This window comes from Spinacia oleracea, chromosome 2 (genome assembly GCF_020520425.1).
Source record: "Spinacia oleracea cultivar Varoflay chromosome 2, BTI_SOV_V1, whole genome shotgun sequence".
In the NCBI taxonomy this organism is placed as follows: Eukaryota; Viridiplantae; Streptophyta; class Magnoliopsida; order Caryophyllales; family Amaranthaceae; genus Spinacia; species Spinacia oleracea.
Window position 1 is genome coordinate 113,336,006 of NC_079488.1, and position 27,725 is coordinate 113,363,730.

The following is a 27,725-nucleotide window of genomic DNA, read 5'->3' on the forward strand; positions in this document are numbered from 1 at the left end:
CCCCTTTCGTTTGTCAAAAAATAAATAAAAATTTACCCATTTTCTGTTCATCATCTTCCATTTTCTCTCTCCTCGATTCTTCACTGTCGCCATTGCAGCTCCAAAGAAGCAAATTAACATCCTAATTACTTCCGATCTTGCTTAGATCATCCAATTTCTTCATCAATTTCCAGGTTTGAATCTTAGTCCCTACATTTAATTCAATTCTTACTTTCATATTTTTACTCAATAATCGCTAATGCTGGCAATTCGATTTATCGTGTATGATCTTATGATAATTTTGCTGTAATTGTTGTATTGTCTCTAATTTCGATTAGTTTTATCAGTGCCAGTCTAGAATTTTTTGTGATCAATATTTATACTAATTGCAAAATTGTTGAGCATAGTTTGTTGTTGTAATTGGATTTTTTTTTTGCTGAATGTAGCTGGAAATTGAACTCAGTGGAAAGACAATGCGGTATAGTGATCAGTTGTGTAGGTGTATTTGGTTTTGCAAGTTGTAGAGGTGAAAAGAGTGATCATTTTTTTGGGAGGAAAGGATGCACATTGTGAAGGGTGTGGCGAACCTCATTCGGGGTTCGTCAGGTGGTAACAGCGCGGAGTCTGTCTCGGGTTTGCAAGCTGAGCGTTTTACTCTACCTGTTCAGAATGTTTGCTTCAGGTACTTTACTTTGTTCTCCATTTTAGCTGTGTCTTTACTCTTTAGTTGATGTTTTGTTTGTTTTGGATGGTGCCAAACTAGAGGTTAGTATGTGATTGATGAAGTGAATGATTGAGAATTGAGTAATGTGTTCCACTTCTATACTAGAGCCCGAGACGTAATTTACATTGATGTGAATTTCTTTATTATTTTAACTAGGATTATAATGGTTCAATGGGTATTGTATTATGGATTACTTCCATTTTTGTTTTCCATTTTTTCTGATTTCGAACATTGGCATGGGAGGAAGGAGGTTTTCATTAGCAAAAGAGAGAAATGAATAAGAACCTTTGGGCAGTGATTGTGTACTTATGAAATATGTATGGAGAGGTAATATCAAGTTATGAATCGTTCAAATTGTTACCAGTGATGTTACCTTTGATGTTCTCTTTAGTGAATCCTATTTAGATAACTTCGCTTAGCATCCGAAGATCAAGGTTTCGTATCTTTCGTTACTATCCTGGCTCTTATAATGACTTTAGGATTTGTCATTGTTACTTTCTCGATATCGCTGTTTAACTAATGCATGGTGGTGCCCTTTTAACTAATGTAACTAATACATGGAGTGGCACTTTAAGAATAATAGCAAAGAGATATTATGATATAGCACTGGGATTGTAGGTGCAGTAGTTTAATCATTTGTATACTTAAAGGAAAAAAATAGCTTAATCAATTGGATACGAAGGAATCTTAGATCCATGAATATTGAATTGAGCCAAGTAACCCTCATTTGACGAGGTGTGGGTCTTTAGTAAATCTATAGGTCCATGTGATAAATATTGAATCGAGCCAAGTAACCATTTAAAGAGAAGTGCGCTGGATATCTGGTTTAGTCTATTGTAATCCAAAGGCGAAAAATACATATCAGAGACTTGTTTAACTATATTAAAGTGCACAAATTGAATTGTAATACTACTCTGTATCTCATATAATGAAAAAGAATAGTAGGTTTTTAAAATTAGCAGTTTAAACTTGAGCTTAGAAGCATGTCTCCTATGCCTTAGGGCATGGATCAGCAACATTATTCCAGGATCCTTAGAGGCAATCACCATCTGCACATTGCATCTAAGCTCCTAAGGAGAGTCTTTTGTCACTCTATTTTGGAGTTCTATGCTTGTGACTTGTGTTCTTTTTCCCTCCAACCTTTGTGCTTGGTTTTGATATCGTAGGAATCTGCAGCTGTGAGCTTTCTCATGTCTTTGTTTGATTTATCAGTCTGATGCTGATGTTCTGTTACTTGAAATGTTAGGATTCTCACCAAGGAGAACTATTTAAAAATGATCCTAAAAGTGTGACCTTTTATGTTTTGTTGAAGTGTGACAGAGTTAACAGACAAAATATATTTATCTTACTTCTCTTGCTGTTTCCTATTTTAGTGAGGTTGGCAATGAGTCGATACTAAAAGGTCTATGGGAGAAACACGAAAAGGCTGCTGATAAGGTAGGTTTCCTTATAGCTTTAAATAGCTCTTTACTCCTATTATTGGCAGCAACTTCTAGGGTTGCTAGTTTGCTACTCTTATCATATCTTTGCTGAGCTGATGTGTTGCTTTATTGATTATTCAAGCTTAATTGATGCATTTGGATCATCCCCACATTTCCATCTAGTGTTAGCGGAAAGTTTGCGTGCGTTGACTTGATGAAGTACACGTTGGTTGTGGTTCTCAAGATTTCTGTTGTGTTCATTGATGCCTTTCACAAATGTTCATTTTCCAACAACAAAGTCTTGCCATAGTTTGACTTATAGCTAATGCGGGCATGTGGATAAAATCTTGTTATGTATGTAAGAACTTTGAGCCTATTAAAGTTTTAAAAGTAGTCCGTGGTTGATAGTATTCTTTTTCTTTTCAAAGAAAGAGAAAAAATATTTTAATATTCAATTCAAGTAAGGTTGAATTTAGGAGAAATTTTATCGATTTAGAAGGAAAAGTACACCATGAAAAGTTTGAAACCACGTTGCTTGATCCATAATGCACTTGTCACCACACACGGTTACCAATTGAAATAATATAGTATTCTTTTCTTTAGCATTCTTATTGCATTATATATTCATAAATGGATATACAATTCCGTTTTCTTTTGAGGGTGGGTGGGGGGGGGGGGTGGGGTTGATTCTGACTAATCCTGTTGCATTCATGTGCCATCATATGCTGATTTGGTCTCACATGCTCAATTCTGAAGTATTAGACTAAATTTTTTTTATCTGGAATTGATTTTTGAAAAATTATCTGACAAAATCCAATCTTGTTCCTTGTTTAATTTGTAAGGCATTGATTCTCTTTTGAAATATTTTTTTTTTCTCCTGATTGCTGATTATTATTGTTTTCTCTCAAACTAGGTGGAAAAGAGAAAGCTGTTTCATGTTTTTCTTAAGCAGTTTGTAGACGTGCACAACAAGTGGGAGCCTATAATCACTGGAGAATTAACAGATAGAACATCGCCTAATGTCTCAGATGTGGAGAATTCCCTTCTGTCTGGTGACTCCTCTGTTGGCTGCTTTTCTGGACATCCAACTGAATTTATAATAACCCTAATTGATGAAATAACACAAATGACTTCTATTGTCACCAAGTGTAAGTTGATGATCTTTTGTTATTCATCTTTCTCATTTTTTTTGAAAAAGGTTGGTGCTTTTGGTGTAATCATTAACTTACTTGCTAAAACCTGAATAATTATAGTTGTAGTTTAACTTCATACACAGGTAGTTGCAAAGTTAGATGGTGCAAGTAGTCAAATGTTTATGAAACTTTGAGCTGATAACCTGTGCCCCATTGGGAATAAAATTGATGCAATTTTTACTTGTTGATTGATTGGCGTAGTCATGTATCTTTTTTTGGCAATAAAGAGGGAAGATAGACTTATACACACTTTTCCGAATCTTAAGAGCTTCCTTTTCCTTGTTCACCAATAATAGTTCTTACTTCTCAAACTTTAGTCTGATAGCCCATGTTTTTTTTGAGGGAAAGTCGTAATGCCATATATTGATAATTTTATCCATCATTACACAAGAGGATAACTTTTTGGGACTATTATAATCCATTGTCTAGGTTCCCCCTTTTCTTCTTTTTTGATAAATAAGATAGAGATTTCCTTGAAGGTAAACATACATTACAGTATACAGCTTGGGGGCGAAGCTGACTCATCGGACCTACCAAGACCTTGCCATTGGTGAAATTTATATTGGGTTGTTGGTGTTGTTCTTTATTGTCTCTACCTTTTCCTCTCTCTGCACGGAAAAAGTTATTTGACATCTTGGTCAACATGTTCTCTTAATTGAATCATTGTCGCCTTCTGTGTATGAATGCAGTGGACACCGGAAATTTGGAGTCTACATCTGATCCACTAACTGTTTCCACAAGCTCGAAGATTTCTTCAGAAGGGATACCTGCCCTAGAAGCATTGATGATTGTAGTTCGTTCAGTTCATAACTGCAGAATTTTAGGCTACTATGGTGGAATACAGAAACTTGTTGCATTAATCAAAGGTACTGGAAATTTTAGCAGGAGGTTTTTATGCCTGTGTGCTTCTCACATCTTATTATTGTGGTAATGCTCTTGTTTCAACAGTACTTTTAATGTAGTATGAGTTATGCTTTAAATTCTCATAAATGAAATGGAATCCAATTGAGCGTCTTGAAGTGTAACCTTAAGTTTTAATTGCCAAAAAAATGTGACCTTAACTATTCCGTAAATTTGGGTTTACGGATGAGCTCATACGTAGTAAATGGTGTGTTCCCATTAAATCCAAACATCCAATTAGATCATGCTTTTGTTGCACTATGGCTCTGATTGTTTCAACTTATTTACTTATTTCAGATTAAATTAGCTAAGATAATTCAAGATAAATTTAGACAAAAAAGTTCAGAAAAAGTAAGTTCTTTTCAGACAAAATAAGTTCTCTTTCAGACAAATAATTTTAGACAAAAATAAGTTCAGATAAAATAAATTTCAGAGATAAAATAATTTAAGACAAAATATATTGAATCATCCCTCAAAAAAAAAGTATTGAACCAAACAAAGCCTAAATTGTATCCACTGTGGAGTATATTACTTATTACTTTTTTTTATTATCATTCAATATTGTTCTTTTTTTTATTCTACAAAAGATTTATTAGTTTCAATACTCCTTTTCCACTACTTGCCTTAACAAATGTCATTCGCTACTCGTCATTCAGAAAGATAAACTAGTATCTCAACTAATAAGGGCTAATGTTATTGATTGTATGGTATGGGAAGGTCCACAAGAGAACATTTTTGGGAAAGGGGGAATAAGAACAATAATTTATTTTACAATGCAGTATCTGGTCTAGTATCCAGCACGGGTTTGGAATCAGAAATTGGATGAAGTGGTATGTTAGGAATTAATGTCGTAAAATTTCTCAAAGCTGGTACAATTTTGGTGTAATTTAGCAAATTAGGTAGCGAATTGCTTACTCGTAACCAGTCTCATACTGGCGAATCGGGTAACAGTGGAACCAACAGTTGTGATTAAATTTTTGACTTATCCTGTTTTAAAGTTGGAAGTCTAAGTTCTTATCCCGCCTTTGAATTGCGAGAGAACTCCTCAACTTAATTTTAGAGATCAACTGTAGAAAAGATTAATTCAATTGCATCTTGTTTAAGCATATACCTGCAATTTCCCTTCTATTTGGAAGATACTTTTATTTCTCTCTAGATTTTGTGAAAGTGTTATTGCTTGTTCTTTTATTTTCAATCTTTTTTCTGTTGTATCTTATCTTTAAATGGGAACAATTTTTTTTGGTTGCATATTTTCTACGCTGACATATTTAGTCATTGAACTCTTTCAGCGTCTGTTGTCCAACTAAAGGCGATCTCTGGAGCTCTTGCTGGGGATGAAGCCTTGTCTGTTCTTGTTCTGAATACATTTGAGCTGTTGCAAAAGTTACTCGTACATGTGGTGTCAGTCCTTTGCAGCTTCATTGACTTGAATTCAGATGCTTATGAGATGGCTAATATGTATAGCAGTGTTAAACTGTCATTACCAAGTGGTGGTGCATCTCTGATAGACCCATCCAATACGTTCAAAGTTCACCGTGGAAAGATGCACCCGTGGAAGCAGACAGCTATTGTGTCAGTGATGGAAGCTGGTGGTCTAAATTGGCTAGTAGGTAAGGTAGGCATATTTTTCCTTTATTTTTTTCAAATTCATTAAAATTTGAGCATACACCATGCATTGTTCTCGTTATTTAACATATCATAAAGAGTAGTGAACTAGACCATGGTGGCTCTCATATGGTAAGGGCTTTGCTATATGTGCAGAGAAGATGGACGATAGGTATATGTACAAGAAATAAGGGATGAGTCACTTACAGATGGTGTCTATTCTAGTACATGATATATTGACCTTTTTTTTCAGAAGTCCTCCAAAATGAAGGAAACAAAGAAAATAACACCAATCACGAGTCACATAATTAGATATGATAAGGACATGCCAAAAGGGAGTTACCTTTGAGTTTCTGATAACTATATCCAAAGTTTAGTTACAAGAAACCAATTTCTAGTTTCTCCAACAAAGAAATCTGACTTCAAGTAGATTATATCATTTTTGTCCAACCAAAAAATGGATAAAAGAAAACCGATCCCCTCTCTCCATTTTGGGGCGACCTACCTCATTCTTGTTCAGTCAATGAAACCCCTAATCACTGCATAAAAGCTTGATATCTTATGGCATGGCCTGTTTCATCTTCTGGCTGCGGAGGGTATTAGCTCAGTTTTGTCCATAATATGTTTGTGAATTTCCCATTCTACATAGGAAAGGAAACTATTGGATCCCGATCAACGTCCCGTATTATGCTTGTTGGGCATGCATCGACCCAAGACTTAAACCTCACTCACCTCCTATTTTATATGTTTTTATGTCTACCCAGGATCAATCTTCTTCACGTTCCTTTCACCTTTTTGGTGATTGTTCGTCGAGCTTTAGGATTTTTTGTAGTGGTTTGTTGATTTTATTATCTTGTCGTTTGCTTCTTTTTTGTGTTAATGTTGGTGTTATAAGTGTACTTTTTAGGTGCTTTGGTAAGGGTAAGAGAAGAAGTTGTTATGATGCAATTCTTTCATGGCAAATATGTGACACAGTGATGTGTGTGGTTAGAGAGAAACTCATTGGTCTTCTTCCGAGTATCTTTTCTTCTGATTTATTTTAGTATAAGGTCAATTATTTAGTGTTGTTATGGGCTAAGGTGGTTGGGGTTTCATAAGTTTATTCGGTTGGGGAGGTTCATAGGAATTGGGTTAATCTGTAATCTTTGTTTTCATGTTCTGAGGAGTGAGGACAGCTTGTCCTCATTGTTTGTAATTTTTTTTAGCTGTTAATACAAAATCTATTTTTATTTTTATAGAACAAAAAAAAGTGCATTTGCCTCTTGCATTCAAGTTCATTGTATAACATGCAGACTTGTTTCAGAATTGCTTCGTGTCTTGAGAAGGTTGAGCATAAAAGAACAGTGGACGAATCTGTCACTTCAATATTTGACTTTGAGGGCTCTACATTCGGCCTTATCTGAAAATTCCCGTGCTCAAAATCATTTTAGAAGCATTGGAGGGCTTGAAGTTTTACTGGATGGGCTCGGACTTCCATCAAACAATGTATTGACATCACAAATAACAAATAGGTATTAATAAATAGTTTTCTCTCTCATTGTTTTTTTTTTTTTTTGGCAAATAAAGATTTAAATCTTTTATTATAACAAAAAATAAGAGAATTATACAACAATCAGCAAAAGCTGAGAGGCAGCAGCCTAAATCAACAGTGCAACAATGCCCCTAAACCAAAGGCAAAAGCCTTGCCCAAATCATAGCATTCTGAACATCAGAAGCTTTACAAGAGACCTTAAACATTCCTTAAAAATTACATCAGGACTAGCTTGAATTATGAAAATTCTTCTTATTTCTCCAAATATAGATGTGATAATTACTTTCAACAAAGAACAGCAGATACAACTTGTGCCTTTGGTTATTCATTCTTAGCAGCTTATTGTAGGAGTCAATAAATCTTTTCCTTTGGTTTGTGCTCTATTTTATGTACTCATGTTTGAAGTCAAAGATATCTAGATAAAGTCTTTGAAGGAAATTGCAAGGAATCAATTTTATGTTTACTGTGAACAAGCATAAATTGAAGTGATTATTGCATTGAAGTTTTTAAAAACAATGATGTGAGGAAACCCTGTTCTGTCCAAGTATCAGAGAGGGGTAGATACTTTAGATCAGTTGCATACCATACCATGATATCTTGAATATGAATATTAAACACTTCTACTAGTCTTTTCCGCACCCAAAAAGGTCTGTATCTTAGCTGGAGTGGACCCATATTAATAAGCTTTTTGATTGACGGGCCTACCTCAACATGGGCCATGATATAGTTATTTGTACCAGATGTTGTGTTTTATTGCAATTTAAGTGGTTCTGTGACGACTCACTTCTATTAACAGCTTTTAAGCAGCTTCTAATTTACTGTGAATTGTTTTGCAGTTATGAAAGTGTCCTGCTCGCCTTATTTCAACTTCATGTTCTTTCTTTGGAGGTTCTTAGAGAAGCAGTGTATCCTTCATATCAACTGTTCCCATTTCCTACATTCAAGGCAATAGGTTAATGTAACTACTAACTAGTATATTTTGAATAGGTTAAACTAGTGAGCTACAATTATTCTTTTCGCATTAAAATGGCGATATCCATTGATATTAGTTATCGAGTTATTCTTGAAGGAAGATGTGTGGCTTTATGATATTAACTGTAAGAGGTTTGTTTATTGTTGTCTTGGGCTGTATACTTATTTTAATTTTAGTTACTCCAGTTATCTATCATTACTCCAGTTATCTATCATGTTTCAGTACTTAGTTGTTTCCTTAACAGAGGCCTAGATATGGAAACTTGAATAATTTGCAATTCTTGTGTGAGAATGGAAGAGTGCATAAATTTGCAAACAGCTTCTGCACTCCTGCCTTTGCACTTCAAGATTTTGAACAACGGAGGGAGAAACTTTTTGTGGAAGATAATTTGGAAAATTTGGCCACAACTTCAAAGCATGGCAGTGAAGAGAAAGTGTGGAAAAAAGAGTCCTCAACAGTACCACCTGCTGGGGAATTCATGAAATTTTGGCAACATTATGTTTTTACGTTGAGCCAAAGTTTCTGCTCTTTTGTTCTTGCTTTAGAAGATACTAAGTCTGAAAGTAATTACGTGCCAGTTTCTTCATTATTTTCTGAACTTTCAGTACGATGGATATTGAGGGTTCTTCTGGTTGTCTTTCCTTGCATCAAGGCTTTCTCAAATCAAGATGAACTGCCTACTTTCTTAAGGTTATTATTAAATCTTTCTTGCAGAATTCAGGATCAATTATGCCTCTCTTTTTTGTTTCCTGGAATGGACAATGACTGTTATCAGAAGATCATAACTCATTGATTTTATCTTTTGCTGCTTTCTGCAGAATGTTTGTGTGTATCTTACAGCATCAAGTTCTGTATGCGTTAAGGCAGGTTTTGAGTTCCTTACCAACATTACTTGAAGTGTTTCGAGCGGAACGAATATGGGAACTTATCTTCTCAGACGACTTCTTTTTTGGATCGGCTTTGGAAGATATTGAAGTTAATTCCCCAGTGACCAAGCGTTCCTGCTTATCTTCTACATGTAGGGGCAATGATAGTGAAGTGCAGGTTCTCCAAATAGAAGTTATCTCATTTGCCGAGTTAGCTGCATCTCTTAATGAGACTACACATAACTTGGTGAGTTAGATCTTTGCCTGTTTGTACTTATTTGAGTACCAACCACTTTACCTTGGCCTGTATTAACAATAATTGGATTGATTTGGCTACACATCCATTATTGTTGTTTAAATCGTATGTCTAAAAGCAGATAGACTTATGTCAAACTTGTTGAATTGAATGTATTTACTTTGTATATGTTTTCTGCCGATTTTCAACAAGGATTTTGGTCTGAAAAGTTTGAAGGATCCTGGTTTCATTGCTTTAGATGCTTTGTATTTAGCAATGGTGTGTGTGAGATGAGTCTGTTATATGTGTACGTGTTAAGTTCGATAGCATTTGACTGTGCTTTGTTATTGATTTTTCATTAATTACTTGATCAGTTGATCCCAGCCCATAAGATGACTTTATATCCTTTTCTTTAGTTAAATGGTTATCCCTAGTCCAAGCAAAGAAGGAAAATGAGGGGAAAGAGCATGCTTAAATTTTATTTTTGAGTAGTAACAAAGTAGTACTCCGTATTGTATTAGAAAGATACCAAGGGAGTGTCACCCATGTCTCAAAGGAGATACAGAAAATTCAGTTCATTCATTACTTTCTGCCATACTCCATTATATTTCCACATGATAATGTTTTGTTAGCATGCATCCCTAGTTCCCTACTGCACTTTTGGTAGTTTCTCCTCTTTTGATCCAGTTTAAATTTCTTGTTGAAGTTGGATTCTGGAGACTTTACAAAAAGTTGTTCATATTAAAGTTCTGTCTTCCATAGCATGCTAACTTTCATTTTCACTTGTATGGCAGCCAGAATGCTCAGCTTTGTTAGATGCGCTTGAGCGTTCTGCTTGCAATCCAGAGATTGCCACGTTGCTTTGTAAAAGTCTGTTTCAAATATTGCAACATGCACCGGAAAAAACTCTTTCTTCTTTCAAGGAGCTTAAGGCGATGTCCCGAGTGCTTAGGGTTGCCTGCATTCAAGCTCTAAAACTTAGGTCTAATGATGCAACCCCTAGTGAAAAAGTGACCAATGTTGAGGACATTCCTCTTGAGGGTTGTCACAGATCAGATATGTCTGCAGCATTGCATAATTTGAATAGGAGCATGGGGGCAGCTATAGAGCTCTTCAAGGTATACTTTTTTGTTGCAGATGATGCGAAAGGTTTGGTGCTACACGATGTAGAGTGCATCAATTGTTTGTTTGATTTGTTCTGGGTTAAAGATTTAAGAAGTCTCATGCTTGGTTACATCCTTGACCTGATGAAGGTGATTTTTTGACTTTGTTTCTTTTCTAAGTTTTGCTTTGAGGCAATAGTTTCGTGATAGTTTATTTGTGTGTGTTGTGGTTTGGTTTCATATGAGCAGGCTGCTCCTACTTCCAAGGATGACCAATCAGCAAAGTTGCAGCTGTGTTCTAGGTACCTGGAAACTTTCACTCAGGTAAAAGAAAAGGAAAAAGATTTTGCTGAAGTGTCAATTGAGCTTTTGGCTGGCATGAGAGAGATGTTGCAGATGGATCAAACGGTATTCTTCTGTAGTTCTTGTTTCCTTTTGTTGTCTCCTTTCATATCCACTTCCTGTAGCATGCCCTGCTGCCTTCTTCTTTTCACCATGTTCTGTCACTATTAATGCCAGTTTCTTTTGTTCTACCTTAGCCGTCACCTGTTTTTATAACCCTTAATTTCATGTTTGGTTTGATGTCTCATATCTTGCCAAAATGTGTGCTTTCAGTATTATCAGGAGTTGTTTCGGGATGGGGAATGTTTTATCCATGTTGTCTCTTTACTCAATGGAGTAGTTGATATCATGAATGGGGAGAAATTGGTCCTCGATGTCCTCCAAACACTGACAAGTCTTCTTTCCCATAACGACAGATCAAAGGTAAGAACCTCTTCCAGCTTGTTCAGAGTTCAAGTTGGTCATAGAAAATAAAATGCATGGCTTTATTTTTTCTTTCCTATGCTCTAAAAGTATTACTTTCTGGTTGGAGTTTATGTTAATAACCAAATTTAGTCAAGAAATTCTTCTAGTTATTCCCAAATAAATTTGCATGGAGTTCATGACTTTCTGGTTGGAGTTTATATTAATAACCAAACTATTCCTCCTATGAGTTCATGACTTTACAGGTTTCCGGTCCTTAGAGGGATCTACTCCATCATTTCATTAGATTCCTTTGCTAAGAGACATCTGTCTTCTCGTGGTAGTTCTGATATTTTAATCCCTTGATTTCAGCAGAGTTAGGCCTATTAGTTAATATATGGAGGACTTACTGCCTTCATTTTTCTGACTAAAGCTACTGACCTAAGGTCGTGGTGTTCTTGTCTATGTTACTTAATTTCCTTTATATAATTTGTGTCTTTCAGGCCTCATTCAGAGATCTTGTGGGGAAGGGCTATCAGACTTTGCAAAGCTTGTTGCTAGAGTATTGCCACAGCCAGGCTAGTGAGTGCCTTTTAAATTCACTGCTTGACATGCTTGTGGATGGCAAGTTTGATATTAAAGGGAGTCCTTCGATAAAAGTACCCATCCTAATCCTTTTACTTTTCTGTTGGTGTATGGTGCATTTATTTGAAGAAAATTTGTATTACTCTGTATGATTTTCTCTTATGTACAGGGATGCACAGGGAAGTACTGAAGAATTGATTTTTGATATTTAACTGTCTTAACTTGGCCAAAACTTTTTATTCTATTTGTGATACTATGAAATTTTTTGCATCATTCTTTTCTAATTCATTTTCTCGCAATTATGCAGAATGAAGATGCAATTCTTCTCTATCTAAGTCTCTTGCAAAAGGTTGGTATTCAGTATTCTACCTGCAACTGAAACAACTTTATGATTTTGGAGTTCCCTATTAAAATATTTGTTTTTGTTATTTAAGAGTAGATTTTAAAAAAAAAAAATCTTGAACTTGAAATTGCAAAATGTTCTTCCCTATGAACTGATTGGTTTTGGTTCCACCAATCTCCGTCTCAGTTTTCCCTGACCTATGCTTCTTATTTTAGTAACTATTTTTCTGACTATTTGCTAATCACTGGCAGAGCAGTGATTCCGTGCAGCAAGAGGGGCTGAATACCTTTCTTCAGCTACTGAGGGATTCTATATCCAATCGAGCTTCCTGCGTGGGTGCAGGGATGCTCAACTTTCTTCTTGATTGGTTCTCAGAAGAAGGCAACGATAATGTCACCTTGAGAATTGCCCAGCTAATTCAAGTAATTGGTGGCCATAGCATATCAGGAAGGGATATTCGGAAAATTTTTATGCTTCTACGAAGTGAAAAAGTTGGGAAACGGCAACAGTATTGTTCATTGCTTATGAATTGCATTTTGGCAATGCTGAATGAGAAAGGACCGACTGCCTTTTTCGACCTTATCGGGAATGACTCGGTAAGTTTGCAATAATCTCATCGGTTTGTCGGTTTCTGTTGGATTATAGGTATTATTACATGCTGATCTCCTGCATTCTAGTCCTTAAAGAGGAAAATTGAATAGAGAAGCTGTAAGAGCTGATATCTTGCATTCTATTTTTCTATAAATGATGATTGCTGAAATTTCTTGGATGGCATGATAACTGCTAGTTATTCCCCTCATTCTAATAGTAATACACCACATTCTTTTTGCTACATCTACAAAAGAAGAAAATTACTTGCTTATATCGTAATTCCTAACCATTATCTTGGTGATTGTTAGGAACTTACTATTTTTTCTAAAGCGTGAATGCTTCCCTTTAGTTGAAACCTGACGCTTTTAGAGTTTATTATTGGGCAGGGAATCCTACTCAGAACGCCTCTGCAGTGGCCTCATAACAGGGGTTTTACTTTCTCTTGTTGGCTCAGGGTAGAAAATTTTCCAAGATCTGGAACAATGGGACTCTTTTCTTTCCTTACCGAAAATGGGAGAGGATGTTTTTCTCTAATTTCCAGGGACAAGCTAATATATGAGGTAATTTGCAGATTAATTTGTGGTATATGTATTCTCCATGCATATTTCATGAAACTTCTTCCACTGCATATCAATAGACTGACATGTAATTGTTTCCTTTTCCCTGGTCAACTGCAGTGTGTTAACCATAAGAGACATGCCGCTTCGCTTCATGTCAATCTTGTTAAGAAGAAATGGCATTATCTTTGCATAACCCATAGCATTGGTAGAGCTTTCTCTGGGGGTAGCCTTTTAAAGTGTTATCTGGATGGCAATATTGTATCGTCTGAAAAATGCAGGTGTGCTTTCATCTTTATTTCTTATTCACGTGGATTTTAGCGATGAGGGCGTTTACCAAAGAGGTGGTATTCTGTAAAATAATTAACATGTTCTCTTTCTCTCTCTCTGTTGTGTTTTCTTGTTTTTACTCTCCAGATATCCAAAAGTTAATGATCCCTTGACAAAATGTGCTATTGGCACCAAGATACTTCTTCCTTTCAGCGAAGAAGAAAATACTTCTTACTCCATAAAAGATATTTCACCATTTCTAGGTCAGATAGGCCCAGTATATTTGTTTAATGATGCCATCACTCCGGAGCAAGTTATGGGTATCTATTCCTTGGGTCCAAGCTACATGTACTCATTTCTTGATAATCAATTTTCCCTGTCATCTGATAATCCCTTGCCTGGTGGGATCTTTGACACAAAAGATGGCCTTGCTCCCAAAATAATTTTTGGACTTAATGCACAGGTTCTCTTTTAAATTTTGTTTTGTCCCAAAAGCTGCCAGAACCTGATAAACCCAATTCTAACTCAAGCTAGATCGAATATGACAGGCGAGTAACAAGAGAGCGTTGTACAATGTTGCACCTCTCATGGAGAATGCAGTCGTGAAGAATCCATTTGAAGCTACTGTGCTTGAAGGGACACAGCTATGTTCGAGGCGTTTGCTTCAAGAAATTATTTACTGTGTTGGAGGCATATCTGTGTTCTTTCCTCTTTTTACTCAATCTCACTGGTATGAGAATGAAGAGCAAACTGACAACAGAAATCCATTGCTTATACCTATCACGAAAGAGCGTCTTACAGCAGAAGTTATTGAGCTTATAGCTTCTGTCCTAGATGAAAATGTAGCAAATCAACAACAGATGCATCTTGTTTCTGGATTTTCAATTCTGGGTTTTCTGTTGCAGTCAGTTCCACCCGAGCAACTTAATTTGGAAACTCTTTCAGCTTTGAAACATCTGTTCAACGTGATTGTGAACTGTGGTATGTACACCTATCCCTTTTCCCCCCTTTAGTTATTACTAACTATTACTCAAACAAGTTGATGTTATTTTGTTTTTTATCCAGGCATGTCGGAGCTTCTCATAAAAGATGCTATTTCTGCGATATTTCTTAACCCTCTTGTGTGGGTGCATACCGTTTACAAAGTTCAGCGCGAACTATATATGTTTTTGATCCAGCAGTTTGATAATGATCCAAGACTGCTAAAGAGTCTGTGCAGGCTACCTCGTGTCCTGGATATAATACGCCAGTTCTATTGGGATAATGCTAAATGCCGATCTCCTGGTGGATGGAGACCTCTCTTGCGCCCTCTAACAAAGAAAGCTTCCGGAGAGCGACCTAGTAAAGAAGAAATACAGAAAATTCGTCTTCTTTTGCTCAGTCTGGGTGAGATGAGTCTTAGGTAGGAGAATCTTTGATGTACCTATTGGCTAGTTATGTTAAGCTATTTTATTAACTGGAGAATTCTCTTTGCGTGACATGTGCTTCATGCTTGTATTATTGAATTATTTTTATGCTTGTTTTAAAAATATTACTCCGTGCAAAGTATTTTGTTGGGGTGGGCTTGGGTGTAGGGTAAGGGGTTTCTTTTTTTTGCACCGATTTGTGTAATTGATGCCTCTTCCATTCCTATTGTTTTTTTCAATAATTTATCGATTGTCTAGACTTTAGAAGTGGCTAAGTTTGTTGTTTCATTTTAACTATTCTTTGCAGGCAAAATATCGATGAATCAGATATTAAAGCACTTATTGCCTTCTTTGAGACAAGTCAGGACATGGCATGTATCGAAGATGTTCTCCACATGGTTATACGGGCTATCTCTCAGAAATCTCTTTTGGCACCATTTGTTGAACAGGTCTACTCCATTGGTGGATGTCATGTATTCATAAACCTTCTGCAGAGGTACGATTAATTCAGATATTCGTGATGTCATTTGTTGTTAGGTAAGAATATTTTGTTTGATGAATGTTTTTTCCCTTCCATCAGAGGACATGAACCAATCAGATTGCTTAGCTTGCAATTCATAGGCAGGCTTTTAGTTGGCATTCCATCTGAAAAAAAAGGACTAAAAATTTTCAGCATTGCGGTTGGAAGATCTAAATCTCTCTCAGAAATCAATAGGAAAACCAATTCAAGAATACAGCCAATTATTTTGGCCATTTCTGATAGACTGTTCAGCTTTCCTTTAACAGAACATTTATGTGCCACTTTATTTGATGTCCTCCTTGGTGGTGCCAGCCCGAAGCAGGTTAATATTTGCTGTTACTTTTCTGGTTTCATGTGATTGATTTCTTGCTTCATGTTGACTGTTATTTGCGGAATGGATTTATAGGTGTTACAGAAGCAAACCCAACCTGAACGTCAAAAAAGCAAGGGCAGTGGTTCTCAATTCTTTGTTCCTCAGATTCTGGTTCTCATTTTCAAATTTCTTTCTGAGTGCAAAGATGTATCGGCCAGAGTTAAAATAATTGCAGATCTTCTTGATCTCCTTGATTCAAGTCCGTCGAACATAGAGGCATTAATGGTACTTATTCATGTGATTTTATTATATCCATTTTGGCCCAGATATCTGATATCATCTAATATTGTGTCTTGCCTGTGAAGGAGTATGGATGGACTGCATGGTTGACAGCTGCAATGGACCTTGATGTTGTGAAGCGTTACAAACTGGAATCAGTTGGTCAAAGTGAAAGTGAGATAATTGAACAAAATTCTGTGAGAACGTTGTTCTGTGTTGTTCTTTGCTATTATTTGATTTCTGTGAAAGGTGGCTGGCAACACTTGGAGGAGACAGTGAATTTCATACTCATGCATTTTGAAAAGGTGGTTCTGAACTCTTTGTACTTTTTGAGCATTCCAATGTTGATATTTACTTCCTCACTTTTAAATATATAAGTTGGTAAACGGCCAGATTGGTATCTAACCCCATTGCAAATTTTCTACGGTTAAACAAATGCAGCAACTGCGTAAAATAAAATTCAGGTACCAGTCGTAAAATGTGTAATTACTAATATATACCATAGTGATTTAATTGTTTAAGAGACTACGTTCCTTTCTTAACTCTTGAATTTGAAGGGGAGGCCCTGAAGAAAAGACTCTGTACAGGGTTCAACATCTTCTTTTTAGGTTGTGAACAGCGTCTTAGCTTCTAATGATTCCATCCAAAATGCACAAAAAAAAATTGTACTAACATCATGTTTACAGAAGGATTGTTTACGGACATTGCGGATTCCCCCACCTACTATTGATGTCTTTCTTAGAGCCTTCCCTAAAATAAGAAAATATCTTCTTAGAGCCATTGTGGAAAAGTTCTAGACTAGAGGGGTACATATAGTAACATCACATAATTTGGTATCAGTTCAGTCAGTGTTTACTTTTATAGAAGACAAACGCTAACATTTGGATAGATTAAGAATCTCCAGGCTCCTTCTTGGGCGAAACCTATGTTGGGTTTATTTTATGTTTTGCTGGCCCCTTCGGACCTTCCCCTCCCCTTCGGACACAAACACTAACTCTTGTTTTTTGTCTTTTTTCAGTGTCTTTTTTGCTTTTCAATGATATTCTTGTTTGGATCAGAAATGTATTATGTGTCAAAGTTTATGAATTAGATTAATCCTCCAACTTTTTAATACTTTTTTGTTTCTTCACTTGTGTTTTTGGCATTGCATTATGATGTGTATGCAAAAATAATTATTTTTTCTTATATCTTAGATATGAATGGTTAAATTTGAGCAGTGTGTCCATTCAAAATGATGCATCTATCGAGAATTGGAAGTTTAACAAATTCTAGAATTCTAATTTAGCAATGGGATCAGTTTTAAAATACCAGTCTGGTCAACCGGGTTGATATAAGCTGTCATTAATTAGCTTGATAAGCTCAATATCTTGCAGGCTGGCGTCTCATACCACTACTTGCTTCGGGATATATATGAGGATTTATTACAGAAGCTCATAGAATTCTCTCACGAGGAAAATCTTTTGGCATCTCAGCCTTGTCGGGATAATGCCTTGTATTTCATGAGATTGATTGATGAGTTGCTTCTATCTGAGATTGATCATAAACTTCCGGTATGCGATCTTTCTAAAGCAAGCATTTTAACATAATTAATTATATCTGCCTCCAACCATATGATGTACCATCCTGAGTTGAAAGCTTTTGGTTAGCAAGGTCGTAAACATGAACTATTTTAAAAAATTGAATGTAGATTATATGAACTCTGCCGAGACTTGTGCATCTGGAACTTTTAGTCAACAAATATGTTTAACCACAGAGAGTTGTTTGACTTGTTTCTGTTCTACAACTGAATGGTGTGAGATATCTTATCTGTCTTCTTGATTTTACTGCTGATATGTGTAACTCGTTCGCTCTATACCGACCTTTTATCACTCTTAAATTAAATATGATACATGAAAGTTGGGCACTACTATTTTAAAGGCTCGCCAAGTGAATTCCTGTTACTTGGCAATTAGCCACTTAGTAACTGACTTTTTTCTATTATGATATGTGAGCTCTTTGCTGGTTAGCATGATACCATGTGGAAATTCAATTTTTCTAGTGATTTATGAATTGTTTTGCACAGTTTCCGGCAACAAGCTCAGAGTTTTCTCCAGATCAACTTGAAGTAGAGGGTTTCACAGATCTGGGTGCCGCTCTACGCGATGCACTGCAAGGAGAACCCGTTGAAAGAATGTCTAGGTAATTTCAATTGGTGTCTGCTTATTTATTTTAAGTGAATGGCAGTTGACTCTTTATTGAGTGATACAGAGGCTGGTTCTATGTTAAACCTTCTGAAGTCATGTAAAATTTTTACTTGCTGTTTGTTGTGGTCTTGCACTCCAGCTCTCTGTCTATCTGGGTTAATTTTTTTTTTCAATGTTCATTTTTAAATTTTAAAAATTGAGTTCCTTACCCATATCTTTCGTTTTCAAAGTATAAAGATATTGACTTGTTGCTTTGGCTAAATCATATTCTTTATTCTGTTAGCTATCTGTTCTCTCTTTTATTATGAGAGGTGTTAAGTGTAACCAAAGATTGCATGCAACTTTGCACTTTCACTTGTATTTAGTTATTTCATGGATCTCTTCTTCTTTTTGGTACTTAAGTAGTATTTCATTTACTTTGTCAAGGTCTTTCCTCACTCCTTTAGGATTATACAGCCTGTCAGACTGATGAAAATTAGCAAACAATACTCGTCTTTTGTGGTGCTTCATGCTCAAGAAGGCACTTGCATGTCATATTTATTTCGATTTATGCAAGTTGGGCTTATTCTTGTGTTGTAATTCTGGGAGAGATATACTTGTCTCAAAGTGGCTGCACTGTAGAATTAGTTTGCTTCATACGTTGTCAGAGGAAAGTGTATAAATTGATTAATGTTTCACCCAGCATAATGTGTTTTTAGTTTCTAGAGTAAGACTAGTTGTTTCCATCTTCTACGTAGACTCTAGTGTTCCAGTTTCATCTGCTTCAACCATAAGACTGGTTGTGACTGTGAATGAGGAAGATATAAACGGACACCTATTTATGAATATTACACATTCTCATCTAAGAATTAAGTCCTCTTATTTCTTCAGCACTGACAATGTATGCTTGATTTCTTTCTTAGAAATTCACCAGCAAGCAAGAAACCTACAACCAACGAAGATGTGATAGCTGATGACAACTGGTGGAACTTGTATGACTGTCTTTTGGTTGTTATTTGTGAGATGAGTGGAAAAGGCCCTAGTAAGACTATGCATAAATCAACTTCTTTTTCTGGACCATCCCTTGGGCAAAGAGCACGTGTCTTGGTTGAATCATTGAATATTCCTGCAGCTGAAATGGCTGCAGTTGTTGTGTCTGGAGGACTTGGGAATGCGCTTGGAGGAAAATCAAGTAGAAATGTTGACAAAGCTATGTTACTAAGAGCGGAAAAATGTCCAAGGGTAGTTTTCCGCTTGGTTGTCTTGTATCTTTGCAGAGCATCATTACAGAGAGCATCTCGAGGTGTCCAGCAAGTGATTCCACTTTTGCCGTCTCTTTTTCTGTCTGATGATGAACAAAGCAGAAACCGGTTACAGCTTTTCATTTGGTATATTTATGTTTCCACGTCAATCTTTTATCCTGCATGTTAGCATTGTGGACTTCTTGACGATTTGCCTTTATTTGAGCAGGTCTATGCTGGCTGTTAGGTATCAATATGGGATGCTTGATGATGGCACTCGTTTTCACGTTATATCTCACTTGATCAGAGAAACTGTCAATGGTGGAAAATCGTTGCTTGCTACTAGCATAATTGGTAGTAACGATTCATCAGATCCTGGCAGTGCAGCAGCAGAAATGGGTGCTGTGCACAATTTGATTCAGAAAGACAGAGTACTCATTGCGGTGAGTTCATATTTACTGTGCCTTTTATAACATTTTCTTAACACTGCTAGTATGTGTCCCATAAATGGCTTGGATCGTATTGCGATGTTTAAATTTAGACAAAAGGCTATTGGAAACATCAAACAACTAGGGAGCTGCTTAATTTTAGCTGGGCGAGATCTTTAAGTTAAAACAGCTGCTGCATGTTTGTATCTGTTACATTTGGCATCGAAAGGTTAAATATTCGTTTAGAGGGGGAATCAGACACTAAATGCTGCATTTTAGAGTTACTAGTGATTTCTTGTTGAGGTGTCTTGTACAAAACAGAAGGATAGGCAAGTAAAGAGGTTTCAGTTCGCTACTTGTTTCTGTGAACTGGGTGTATGGATATGCCTTTCCCCTTGTAAATAACTAAATATTTACCTTGCCAATCTATGTTACTTCGACAGTTTGGTTGATAGAGGGTGTCGGTGTTGGATCCTCCGACACTTTGGCACAACATGATACCCAAATATATAGTGGCCTTGTATGAAAGTTATTACATCTAGAGTGTCAGATCTCCGATCCTTTTTCGGACACGACACCCCAATAGGAGTCTGAGCAACATAGTTGCCAATACTTAAACGATCTTTATTTTTTTCTCTCAAAAGCAAAGGCATGCTAATGTGAATCCTAAAGGAGAACTTCCATAATTGTTCGTTTCTTCAACATTAGATTAAATCCCCTAAATATCTAACCTTCCCGATTGCAAATTTAATCTGGAAGACAAATCTCCTATCGTCTGGACGTTAGCTTTGGGAAGAATTAACTCGAATGATATGCTCCTGAAGCGGAGGCTGGGAGTAGCATTCCCACCTGATATTTGTTTGCACTGTCAAGCTATAGTGAGTCTACTTCACATCCTTCATTGTGATTTGGCTTTTTATCCATGGAGGACACTTTGGTGTGTCCTTTGAATATAGTTGGCTGGTTGCAAACTCGATTTATGAGTTTCAGAATGGCGAAGGAGAAAAAGGAACTATGGCGAAATGTTGTTTTGGCAATCTTTTGGACACTTTGGTTGGAGCGAAATGCTCGTATTTTTAAAGCAGCATCTGTTTCACATGATTTACTATGTGATAAAGTAACTTTGTTGGCATCCTTGTGGACTAAGAGGCAGCTGGGATATTAAAACTTACTCAACTGGGGAGTTACAATGAACTGGGTTTATTTGTAACTAGTTTCTTATGTTTCCTTATGAGGACACCTTGTCCTCAACTCCTCATGCTGTACTTCTCTCTTTTTCTTAATAAAAAACTTTCATAACTGTTTCAGTAGAATTCGATAGGGCAAACAGTAATTAGGAGATTTTTATTTGTGTAGAAGCTGTTTTAATTTTGTTATCCACTTGTGATTTGCGGTTGTGTAATGTGTGTTTATTTCCCAGGCTTCTGATGAGGCAAAATTCATAAAAGATTTAGAGACAGATCGCATGAGGCAGCTGGTTGACTTACGGACTAGGATAGATGAGATCATACTGACAGACTCTGGCCAGAAAAAGGCATTTGAAAGTGAGTTGCAACGCAACTTAAGAGGAATACTTGCTTCTGATGATAGTAGGAGAGCTGCATTCCAACTTGCTTGTGATGAGGAGCAACAAGTAGTTGCTGTATGCACACTTCTCTTCTTCTTGTTTGATTATTTTTGATGCATTTTCTGTTGCTAATATAATAAGTTAGATGCATTGCCATTCTGTTAGTTTTACAACAACTCTAATTTGATCAGGATAAATGGATGCATGTCTTCCGATATTTGATTGATGAACGAGGGCCTTGGTCAGCCAATCCTTTTCCAAACTGTGCTGCAAGACATTGGAAACTTGATAAGACAGAAGATACATGGCGCCGTAGACTGAAGTTAAGACAAAATTATCATTTTGATGAGAAATTGTGTCACCCTCCATGCAGTGCTTCAGATAATGAAGCTGCAGTTGTACCTTGTGAAGATAATTCTGGTGTTGGCGTGCCTATTCCAGAGCAAATGAAGCGCTTCTTGCTGAAAGGAATTCGCAGAATCACGGAAGAGGTGAACCCTGAAGCCAGTGAAAGTGATAATGAGTCAAATAGCTCCCAGGGGATGAGTTCTGAGGAGGTTCCAGAGCTGTTGAAGGATGCTGACCAGAAGGATGCAGTTCAGGAAAGAAAAGACTCTTCTTCACCAGGCTTTGAGACAGATAGTGGGCAGGTAATTGTGAACAGAAAATTTCTGATATTTTAAAATCATATGCTTTTTTCTCATTTGTTTCATGTTTTTCTTTGCAGGTTCTTACTACTGTAGCCTGCATTATGGTTACTCCAAAAAGAAAATTAGCTGGACATTTGAAGGTCTTAAAAAATGTCTTACATTTCTTTGGTGAATTTCTGGTGGAAGGCACTGCAGGGTCCACAGTTTTTAGAACTTTTGATTCTTTAAAGAATTCTGAACTGGAGATGACTGATCAACCAAATGAAGTTGAGAAGCTGAAATTTCTGAAACTTACGGCAGATACTAGTGTGTTTTCTGAGAAGCATAAAGCTATTGGTACTTTGGAGAGGCATATGAAAGGTATCAAACGGCATTGGAGGTGGGAAGTTTCCAAGGTAAAATAACTTTCATCATTGCCTTTGAATTTTGTTTGTGTGTACTACTGTGTTGTTTTCACAGTCGTTTTTCTTCTGGTTGTAGATTAAAGCAGTGCACTGGACTCGTTATATGCTTCAATACACCGCCATTGAGATTTTCTTCAGCAATTCTGTTACTCCAGTTTTCTTCAATTTTTCTTCACAAAAGATGGCGAAAGATGTTGGAAGCCTTATTGTTACCACCAGAAATGAGTTACTGTTCCCAAGGGGAAGTGCTAAAGACAGGACTGGGGTTATCTACTTTGTTGATAGACGTTTGGCTCAAGAGATGGCTGAAACTGCTAGGGAGAGATGGAGGAGGAGGGAAATCACCAACTTCGAGTACCTTATGATTCTTAACACACTTGCTGGAAGGTCTTATAATGACTTGACGCAATATCCTGTCTTTCCTTGGGTATTGGCTGATTATACATCAGAGACACTTGACTACAACAAATCCTCAACCTTTAGGGATCTTTCAAAACCCGTGGGAGCTTTGGATCCCAAGAGATTCGAGGTCTGTTGATCTCATGTCTATTTAGATGAAAAATAATATGAACTTGTAGTTTTGGATCCCTAAATTTCCAACCAATCTCTTTGCAGGTTTTTGAGGATAGATACCAAAGTTTCTCTGATCCTGACATTCCCAGGTAACATCTGCAGTTGATTCAACAGTTATTTTTTATGATATTGCTCACCCAAGGACAATAATATACTCCTTATGTAGCAATATGGATTAGTATCAATAGCTAAGATGTAATAGGAAATATTCTTTCGTTGCAGTTTCTATTACGGTTCTCATTATTCCAGCATGGGGATTGTGCTCTATTACCTCATTAGGCTTGAGCCATTCACTGCCTTGCATCGGAATCTACAGGTACGTGAATTTTGGAGAAAGGATTTCTGGTTACTTGTGTCACTTCTGGTCCAAACTAGCTCATCTAGATTTTTGGGTCCATCCATAACTTCTTCTTTTCCCTTCTATGACATTCAAATTCATGCTTACATATGTTTTTGGCCAGGGAGGTAAATTTGACCATGCAGATCGTCTATTCCAGAGTATCGAAGGAACATTCCGCAACTGCCTGTCTAATACGAGTGATGTCAAAGAACTAATCCCTGAATTCTTTTACATGCCCGAGTTTCTTAGTAATTCGAATTCCTACCATCTTGGCGTTAAACAGGATGGTGAACCCATTGGTGATGTTTGCCTTCCCCCATGGGCCAAGGTTTTACTTCTTAAAACTTGTATGGTGCCAATAAGCTTGATTCTATTCTAGTATCTAAAAAGAATTATATTCTGTGTTCTTTCAGGGATCGCCAGAAGAATTTATCTACAGAAATCGAGAGGCTTTAGAAAGTGAATTTGTTAGCTCAAATTTACATTTGTGGATTGACCTAGTTTTTGGCTACAAACAGAGAGGAAAGCCAGCAGTTGAGGTATAATCATTTTTTAGATATTTACTCCTCCATGCCGGACCCTCCTTCTGTGGAAAGAGTTAAGGTTCCATTGAATTGATCGACATTCATAAATTTCTGGCCGTTCCCAGTTAAAACTTATCACTTGGATGTTGCAGGCGGGAAATATCTTTTACTATTTGACGTATGAAGGTGCTGTTGATCTCGAAAGCATGGAAGATGAATTGCAAAGATCAGCTATTGAAGATCAAATTGCTAATTTTGGCCAAACTCCTATCCAGATTTTTCGTAAGAAGCACCCAAGAAGAGGACCACCGATTCCAATTGCTCAACCTTTACGTTACGCTCCTGGTTCTATTAATTTGACAGCAATTGTCTCTAGCTTCAGTCATTCTCCATCACCTCTTCTGTACGTCAATGTATTCGACTCAAATGTCATCCTAGTTAATCAAGGCCTCACGATGTCAATTAAGACGTGGTTAACAACCCAACTGCAATCTGGTGGCAATTTTACATTTTCTAGTTCACAGGTTTGATGATTTGATTATTGACATGTTTTTGCAAGTATTCTTTTAGTTACTTTTCGCTAACTTGACAATGTTATCAACCTTATGTAGGATCCATTCTTTGAGATTGGTTCTGACGTCCTCCCTACTCGTAATATTGGAAGTTCTTTGGCTGAAACTGTTGAACTTGGATCACAGTGCTTTGCTACTTTGCAAACACCTTCAGAGAATTTTTTGATATCCTGTGGCAACTGGGACAATAGTTTTCAGGTTGTGTCCCTATCTGATGGAAAAGTTGTTCAGAGCATTAGACGTCATAAAGATGTGGTTAGCAGCGTTGCAGGTATTTATCATGCTCATTTTGTTTCTAGACTTTGTAACTTCTTTTTGTTTTGTGTGTGTTTGTGCGTATGTGTTGGGTGGTTGGGGGAGGAAACCTCCGTAGAAATATTGGGAGGAAGTGAAAATAGAGAGGAGATTCTGTAAAAAAGAAGGATTTTCTTATGGCAATTTTAGAGATACCATTGTGGCAGCATCTCAAACATTTGCTCTTTTATTAATGTTTTCCTTGTTGGGATATGTTCTGAAGGCACAACAAACGGTTATTATTCTTGTTGACCTTCCTATTCTACACATATGCAAGTAAGCTTAATTTGTTAATAGTTAAGTCAATTTACTTCTCCCCCCATAATAGAGGGAAATGAGTTATGAAAGAGAACGACACAATCAATGATATTGTCACCTCAAACTGAAAAAAGGATACTGTTTGTTGGAAGATAAGTTATTTTCAAGCCCTTTTCTTTCTTTCGTATACCACAACTAGAAAAGGCAATACTTGCGAGTCGCTACACTTCTCAGACACTTCACTGTTGTTGGAGATCCAAATCTCCTTTTTTCTTTTTTTCTTTTTATTTCTTTATAAGTACATTGGAAAAGAGGCAGTTGAGTGTACTCTAGATCTAAATCTTCCCTCTTCTTGATGCAGTGTCTTCTGAAGGAAGTATACTTGCTACTGGGAGCTACGACACCACAGTAATGGTATGGGAGGTCATTCGTTCTAAAACATCAGAAAAGAGAGTCCGAACCAGTCAAAGTGAAATCGTCCGTAAAGATTACATCATTTCCGAGACCCCCTTTCATATTCTATGTGGACATGATGATATAATTACATGCTTATATGTTAGCATGGATCTTGACATAGTTATCAGCGGGTCAAAAGACGGAACTTGTGTTTTCCATACCTTACGAGAGGGCCGATACGTAAGGTCCCTTTGCCACCCTTCTAACTGTGCATTGACAAAGCTTGTTGTATCACAACATGGACGGATTGTACTATATTCTGATGATGATCTAAGCCTCCGTCTTTACTCAATTAATGGGAAATACATCGCAAGTTCGGAGTCTTATGGGCGTCTCAGTTGTATAAAACTCAGCGGTTGTGGTGATTTCTTGGTTTGCGCGGGTGATCAAGGACAAATAGTTTTACGGTCTATGAACTCCTTGGAAGTTGTGAAAAAGTACGCCGGAATAGGCAAGGTTATAACTTCGCTCACAGTTACTCCCGAAGAATGTTTTCTGGCTGGCACAAAAGAAGGAAGCCTTCTTGTGTATTCTATAGAAAATCCTCAACTTAGAAGGGCTAGCTTGCCGCGGAATATAAAATCAAAATCTTCAGTTTATGGATAGAAGACTCACTGTTCTAGAAGCATTCTTCTGCTCGTTGCTAATTTAAGGTATGCTCGTCTTGCTAGAGAATAGAAATACTATATATAGCTTCTCTGGCTTCTATTTTTGTTACAATCTTTCGTTCTAAACTGCTTTACTACTTCATTTCACGCATTTCGCAGCATTGCATTGTTATTGGATCTTCCGGTGTTTTCAACAATCAGCATAGTTTGTGTCTTGTACTCCCTCCGTATTTTTTTAGGAGTCACAATTAATACTTCTTGTCGTATTTTTTAGGAGTCACAATTTCATTTGGTAACTTTTACCCCAACTCCCCCATTGTTAGCCCACTTAAATCATAAATAATCCATTTTTGGTAACTTTTACACCCCATTTGTTCGTTTGAAATTTCTTTATTGTCAATTACCCCACTTGCATCATTATTATATCAAATTCAACTATGTTTCCTTAATATTTGTGCCGGTCAACATGTGACTCCTACGAAGGGAGTAAAAGATTTTGTTGTTCATAGAAGAATTATTTTTTGGATTATGTGGCGTTAAACCGCATTAATAATGCAATGACAAGAATTCATGCATACTTTTTACAGGATTATGATGGAGTATTTGGAGGTGCCCTTCCTTTGGCATAATGCAAAGGGACAAATGCAATGAGATCAACTCTAGAACTGGAAACCAACTATCTCAAATTTGACCATTGTTCTTTCATGTCAGGCACCGGATAAAGAGACGCAAGGCAGCGACGCCAGGTTCGTGCATTGCATTGTTTTGTAAACAGGAAACTACAAGCTTCAAAGTCTTGATATAGCAGAAAATCAATTAGATGACACACTGTATATTAACATATTTGCTATATAGAAAAAGAAACAAAAATGTATCACATTTAGTCAGCAAAATGAGGGAAATTATCGATAGAGTTTAATATAGTATTAGGGATTACTAAATACTAATCCCCTTTTCATAAGAGTAGTGCTAAGTGCTAACCCCAAACTTTTGTACAGACGAAATGATTTAGTCTCTCTAATAGAAGGTCGTTTTGTGTTTGTCATTTTTTCTCTTCCAAATTGTTGTTTGTTGAGAGCGGTCAAGTAAAGATGGTTGCGGGTCATGACGGGCATCGGGTTGAGTCCACGGGATGTGGGCCGGAATGGTCCCGGCCATGTCTACCCACTCTGTATTGGGCTGGGTTGGGTTGGGTTGGGTCGCAGAATTTAAAATAGGGCCCATGGGCCGTCGCGTCGGGCCTGGCTATCGTGCCTAAATCTAATTTCGCTAAATTTAGTGTGTTTTAGGTGTCGTGTTTTTTTCCAAAAAATGCAATCCCGGCCCGGCTTGCCCACGCTTTCGTGCTTGTGACGGGCCGACCTTTTTCGTACTCGCCCCGCCCCACAACCATCTTTACCGTCACTTTAGTGGATCGCAAACATGATGTCATCGCCATCCAGCATCCTCCAGCTCGAGGTCATATTCATGTTCTCCATGTGCCTTCTTTGTTTCAATATACTATATTTTC

The 27,725-nt window shown here is 37.0% G+C and overlaps 1 protein-coding gene across 1 annotated transcript; it reads left to right on the forward strand.

Moving 5' to 3' along the window:
• On the forward strand, positions 1 to 27,260 carry LOC110794292 (BEACH domain-containing protein B). The gene is made up of 41 exons (XM_021999277.2): positions 1 to 173; positions 426 to 661; positions 2,077 to 2,140; positions 3,038 to 3,272; positions 4,007 to 4,183; positions 5,507 to 5,827; positions 7,126 to 7,333; positions 8,190 to 8,258; positions 8,579 to 9,016; positions 9,145 to 9,439; positions 10,222 to 10,680; positions 10,780 to 10,938; positions 11,146 to 11,295; positions 11,778 to 11,933; positions 12,167 to 12,208; positions 12,454 to 12,798; positions 13,180 to 13,353; positions 13,471 to 13,631; positions 13,768 to 14,083; positions 14,169 to 14,601; positions 14,686 to 15,022; positions 15,334 to 15,522; positions 15,607 to 15,868; positions 15,953 to 16,144; positions 16,225 to 16,443; positions 17,512 to 17,688; positions 18,201 to 18,316; positions 19,224 to 19,688; positions 19,771 to 19,984; positions 21,390 to 21,611; positions 21,728 to 22,186; positions 22,264 to 22,581; positions 22,667 to 23,119; positions 23,206 to 23,252; positions 23,386 to 23,479; positions 23,625 to 23,831; positions 23,917 to 24,042; positions 24,180 to 24,551; positions 24,639 to 24,870; positions 25,513 to 26,260; positions 26,803 to 27,260. Exons 2-40 carry the CDS (start codon positions 540 to 542, stop codon positions 26,211 to 26,213), a joined length of 9,726 nt encoding a protein of 3,241 aa, XP_021854969.1. The 5' UTR covers positions 1 to 173; positions 426 to 539; the 3' UTR covers positions 26,214 to 26,260; positions 26,803 to 27,260.
• The last annotated feature ends 465 nt before the right edge of the window (positions 27,261 to 27,725 follow it).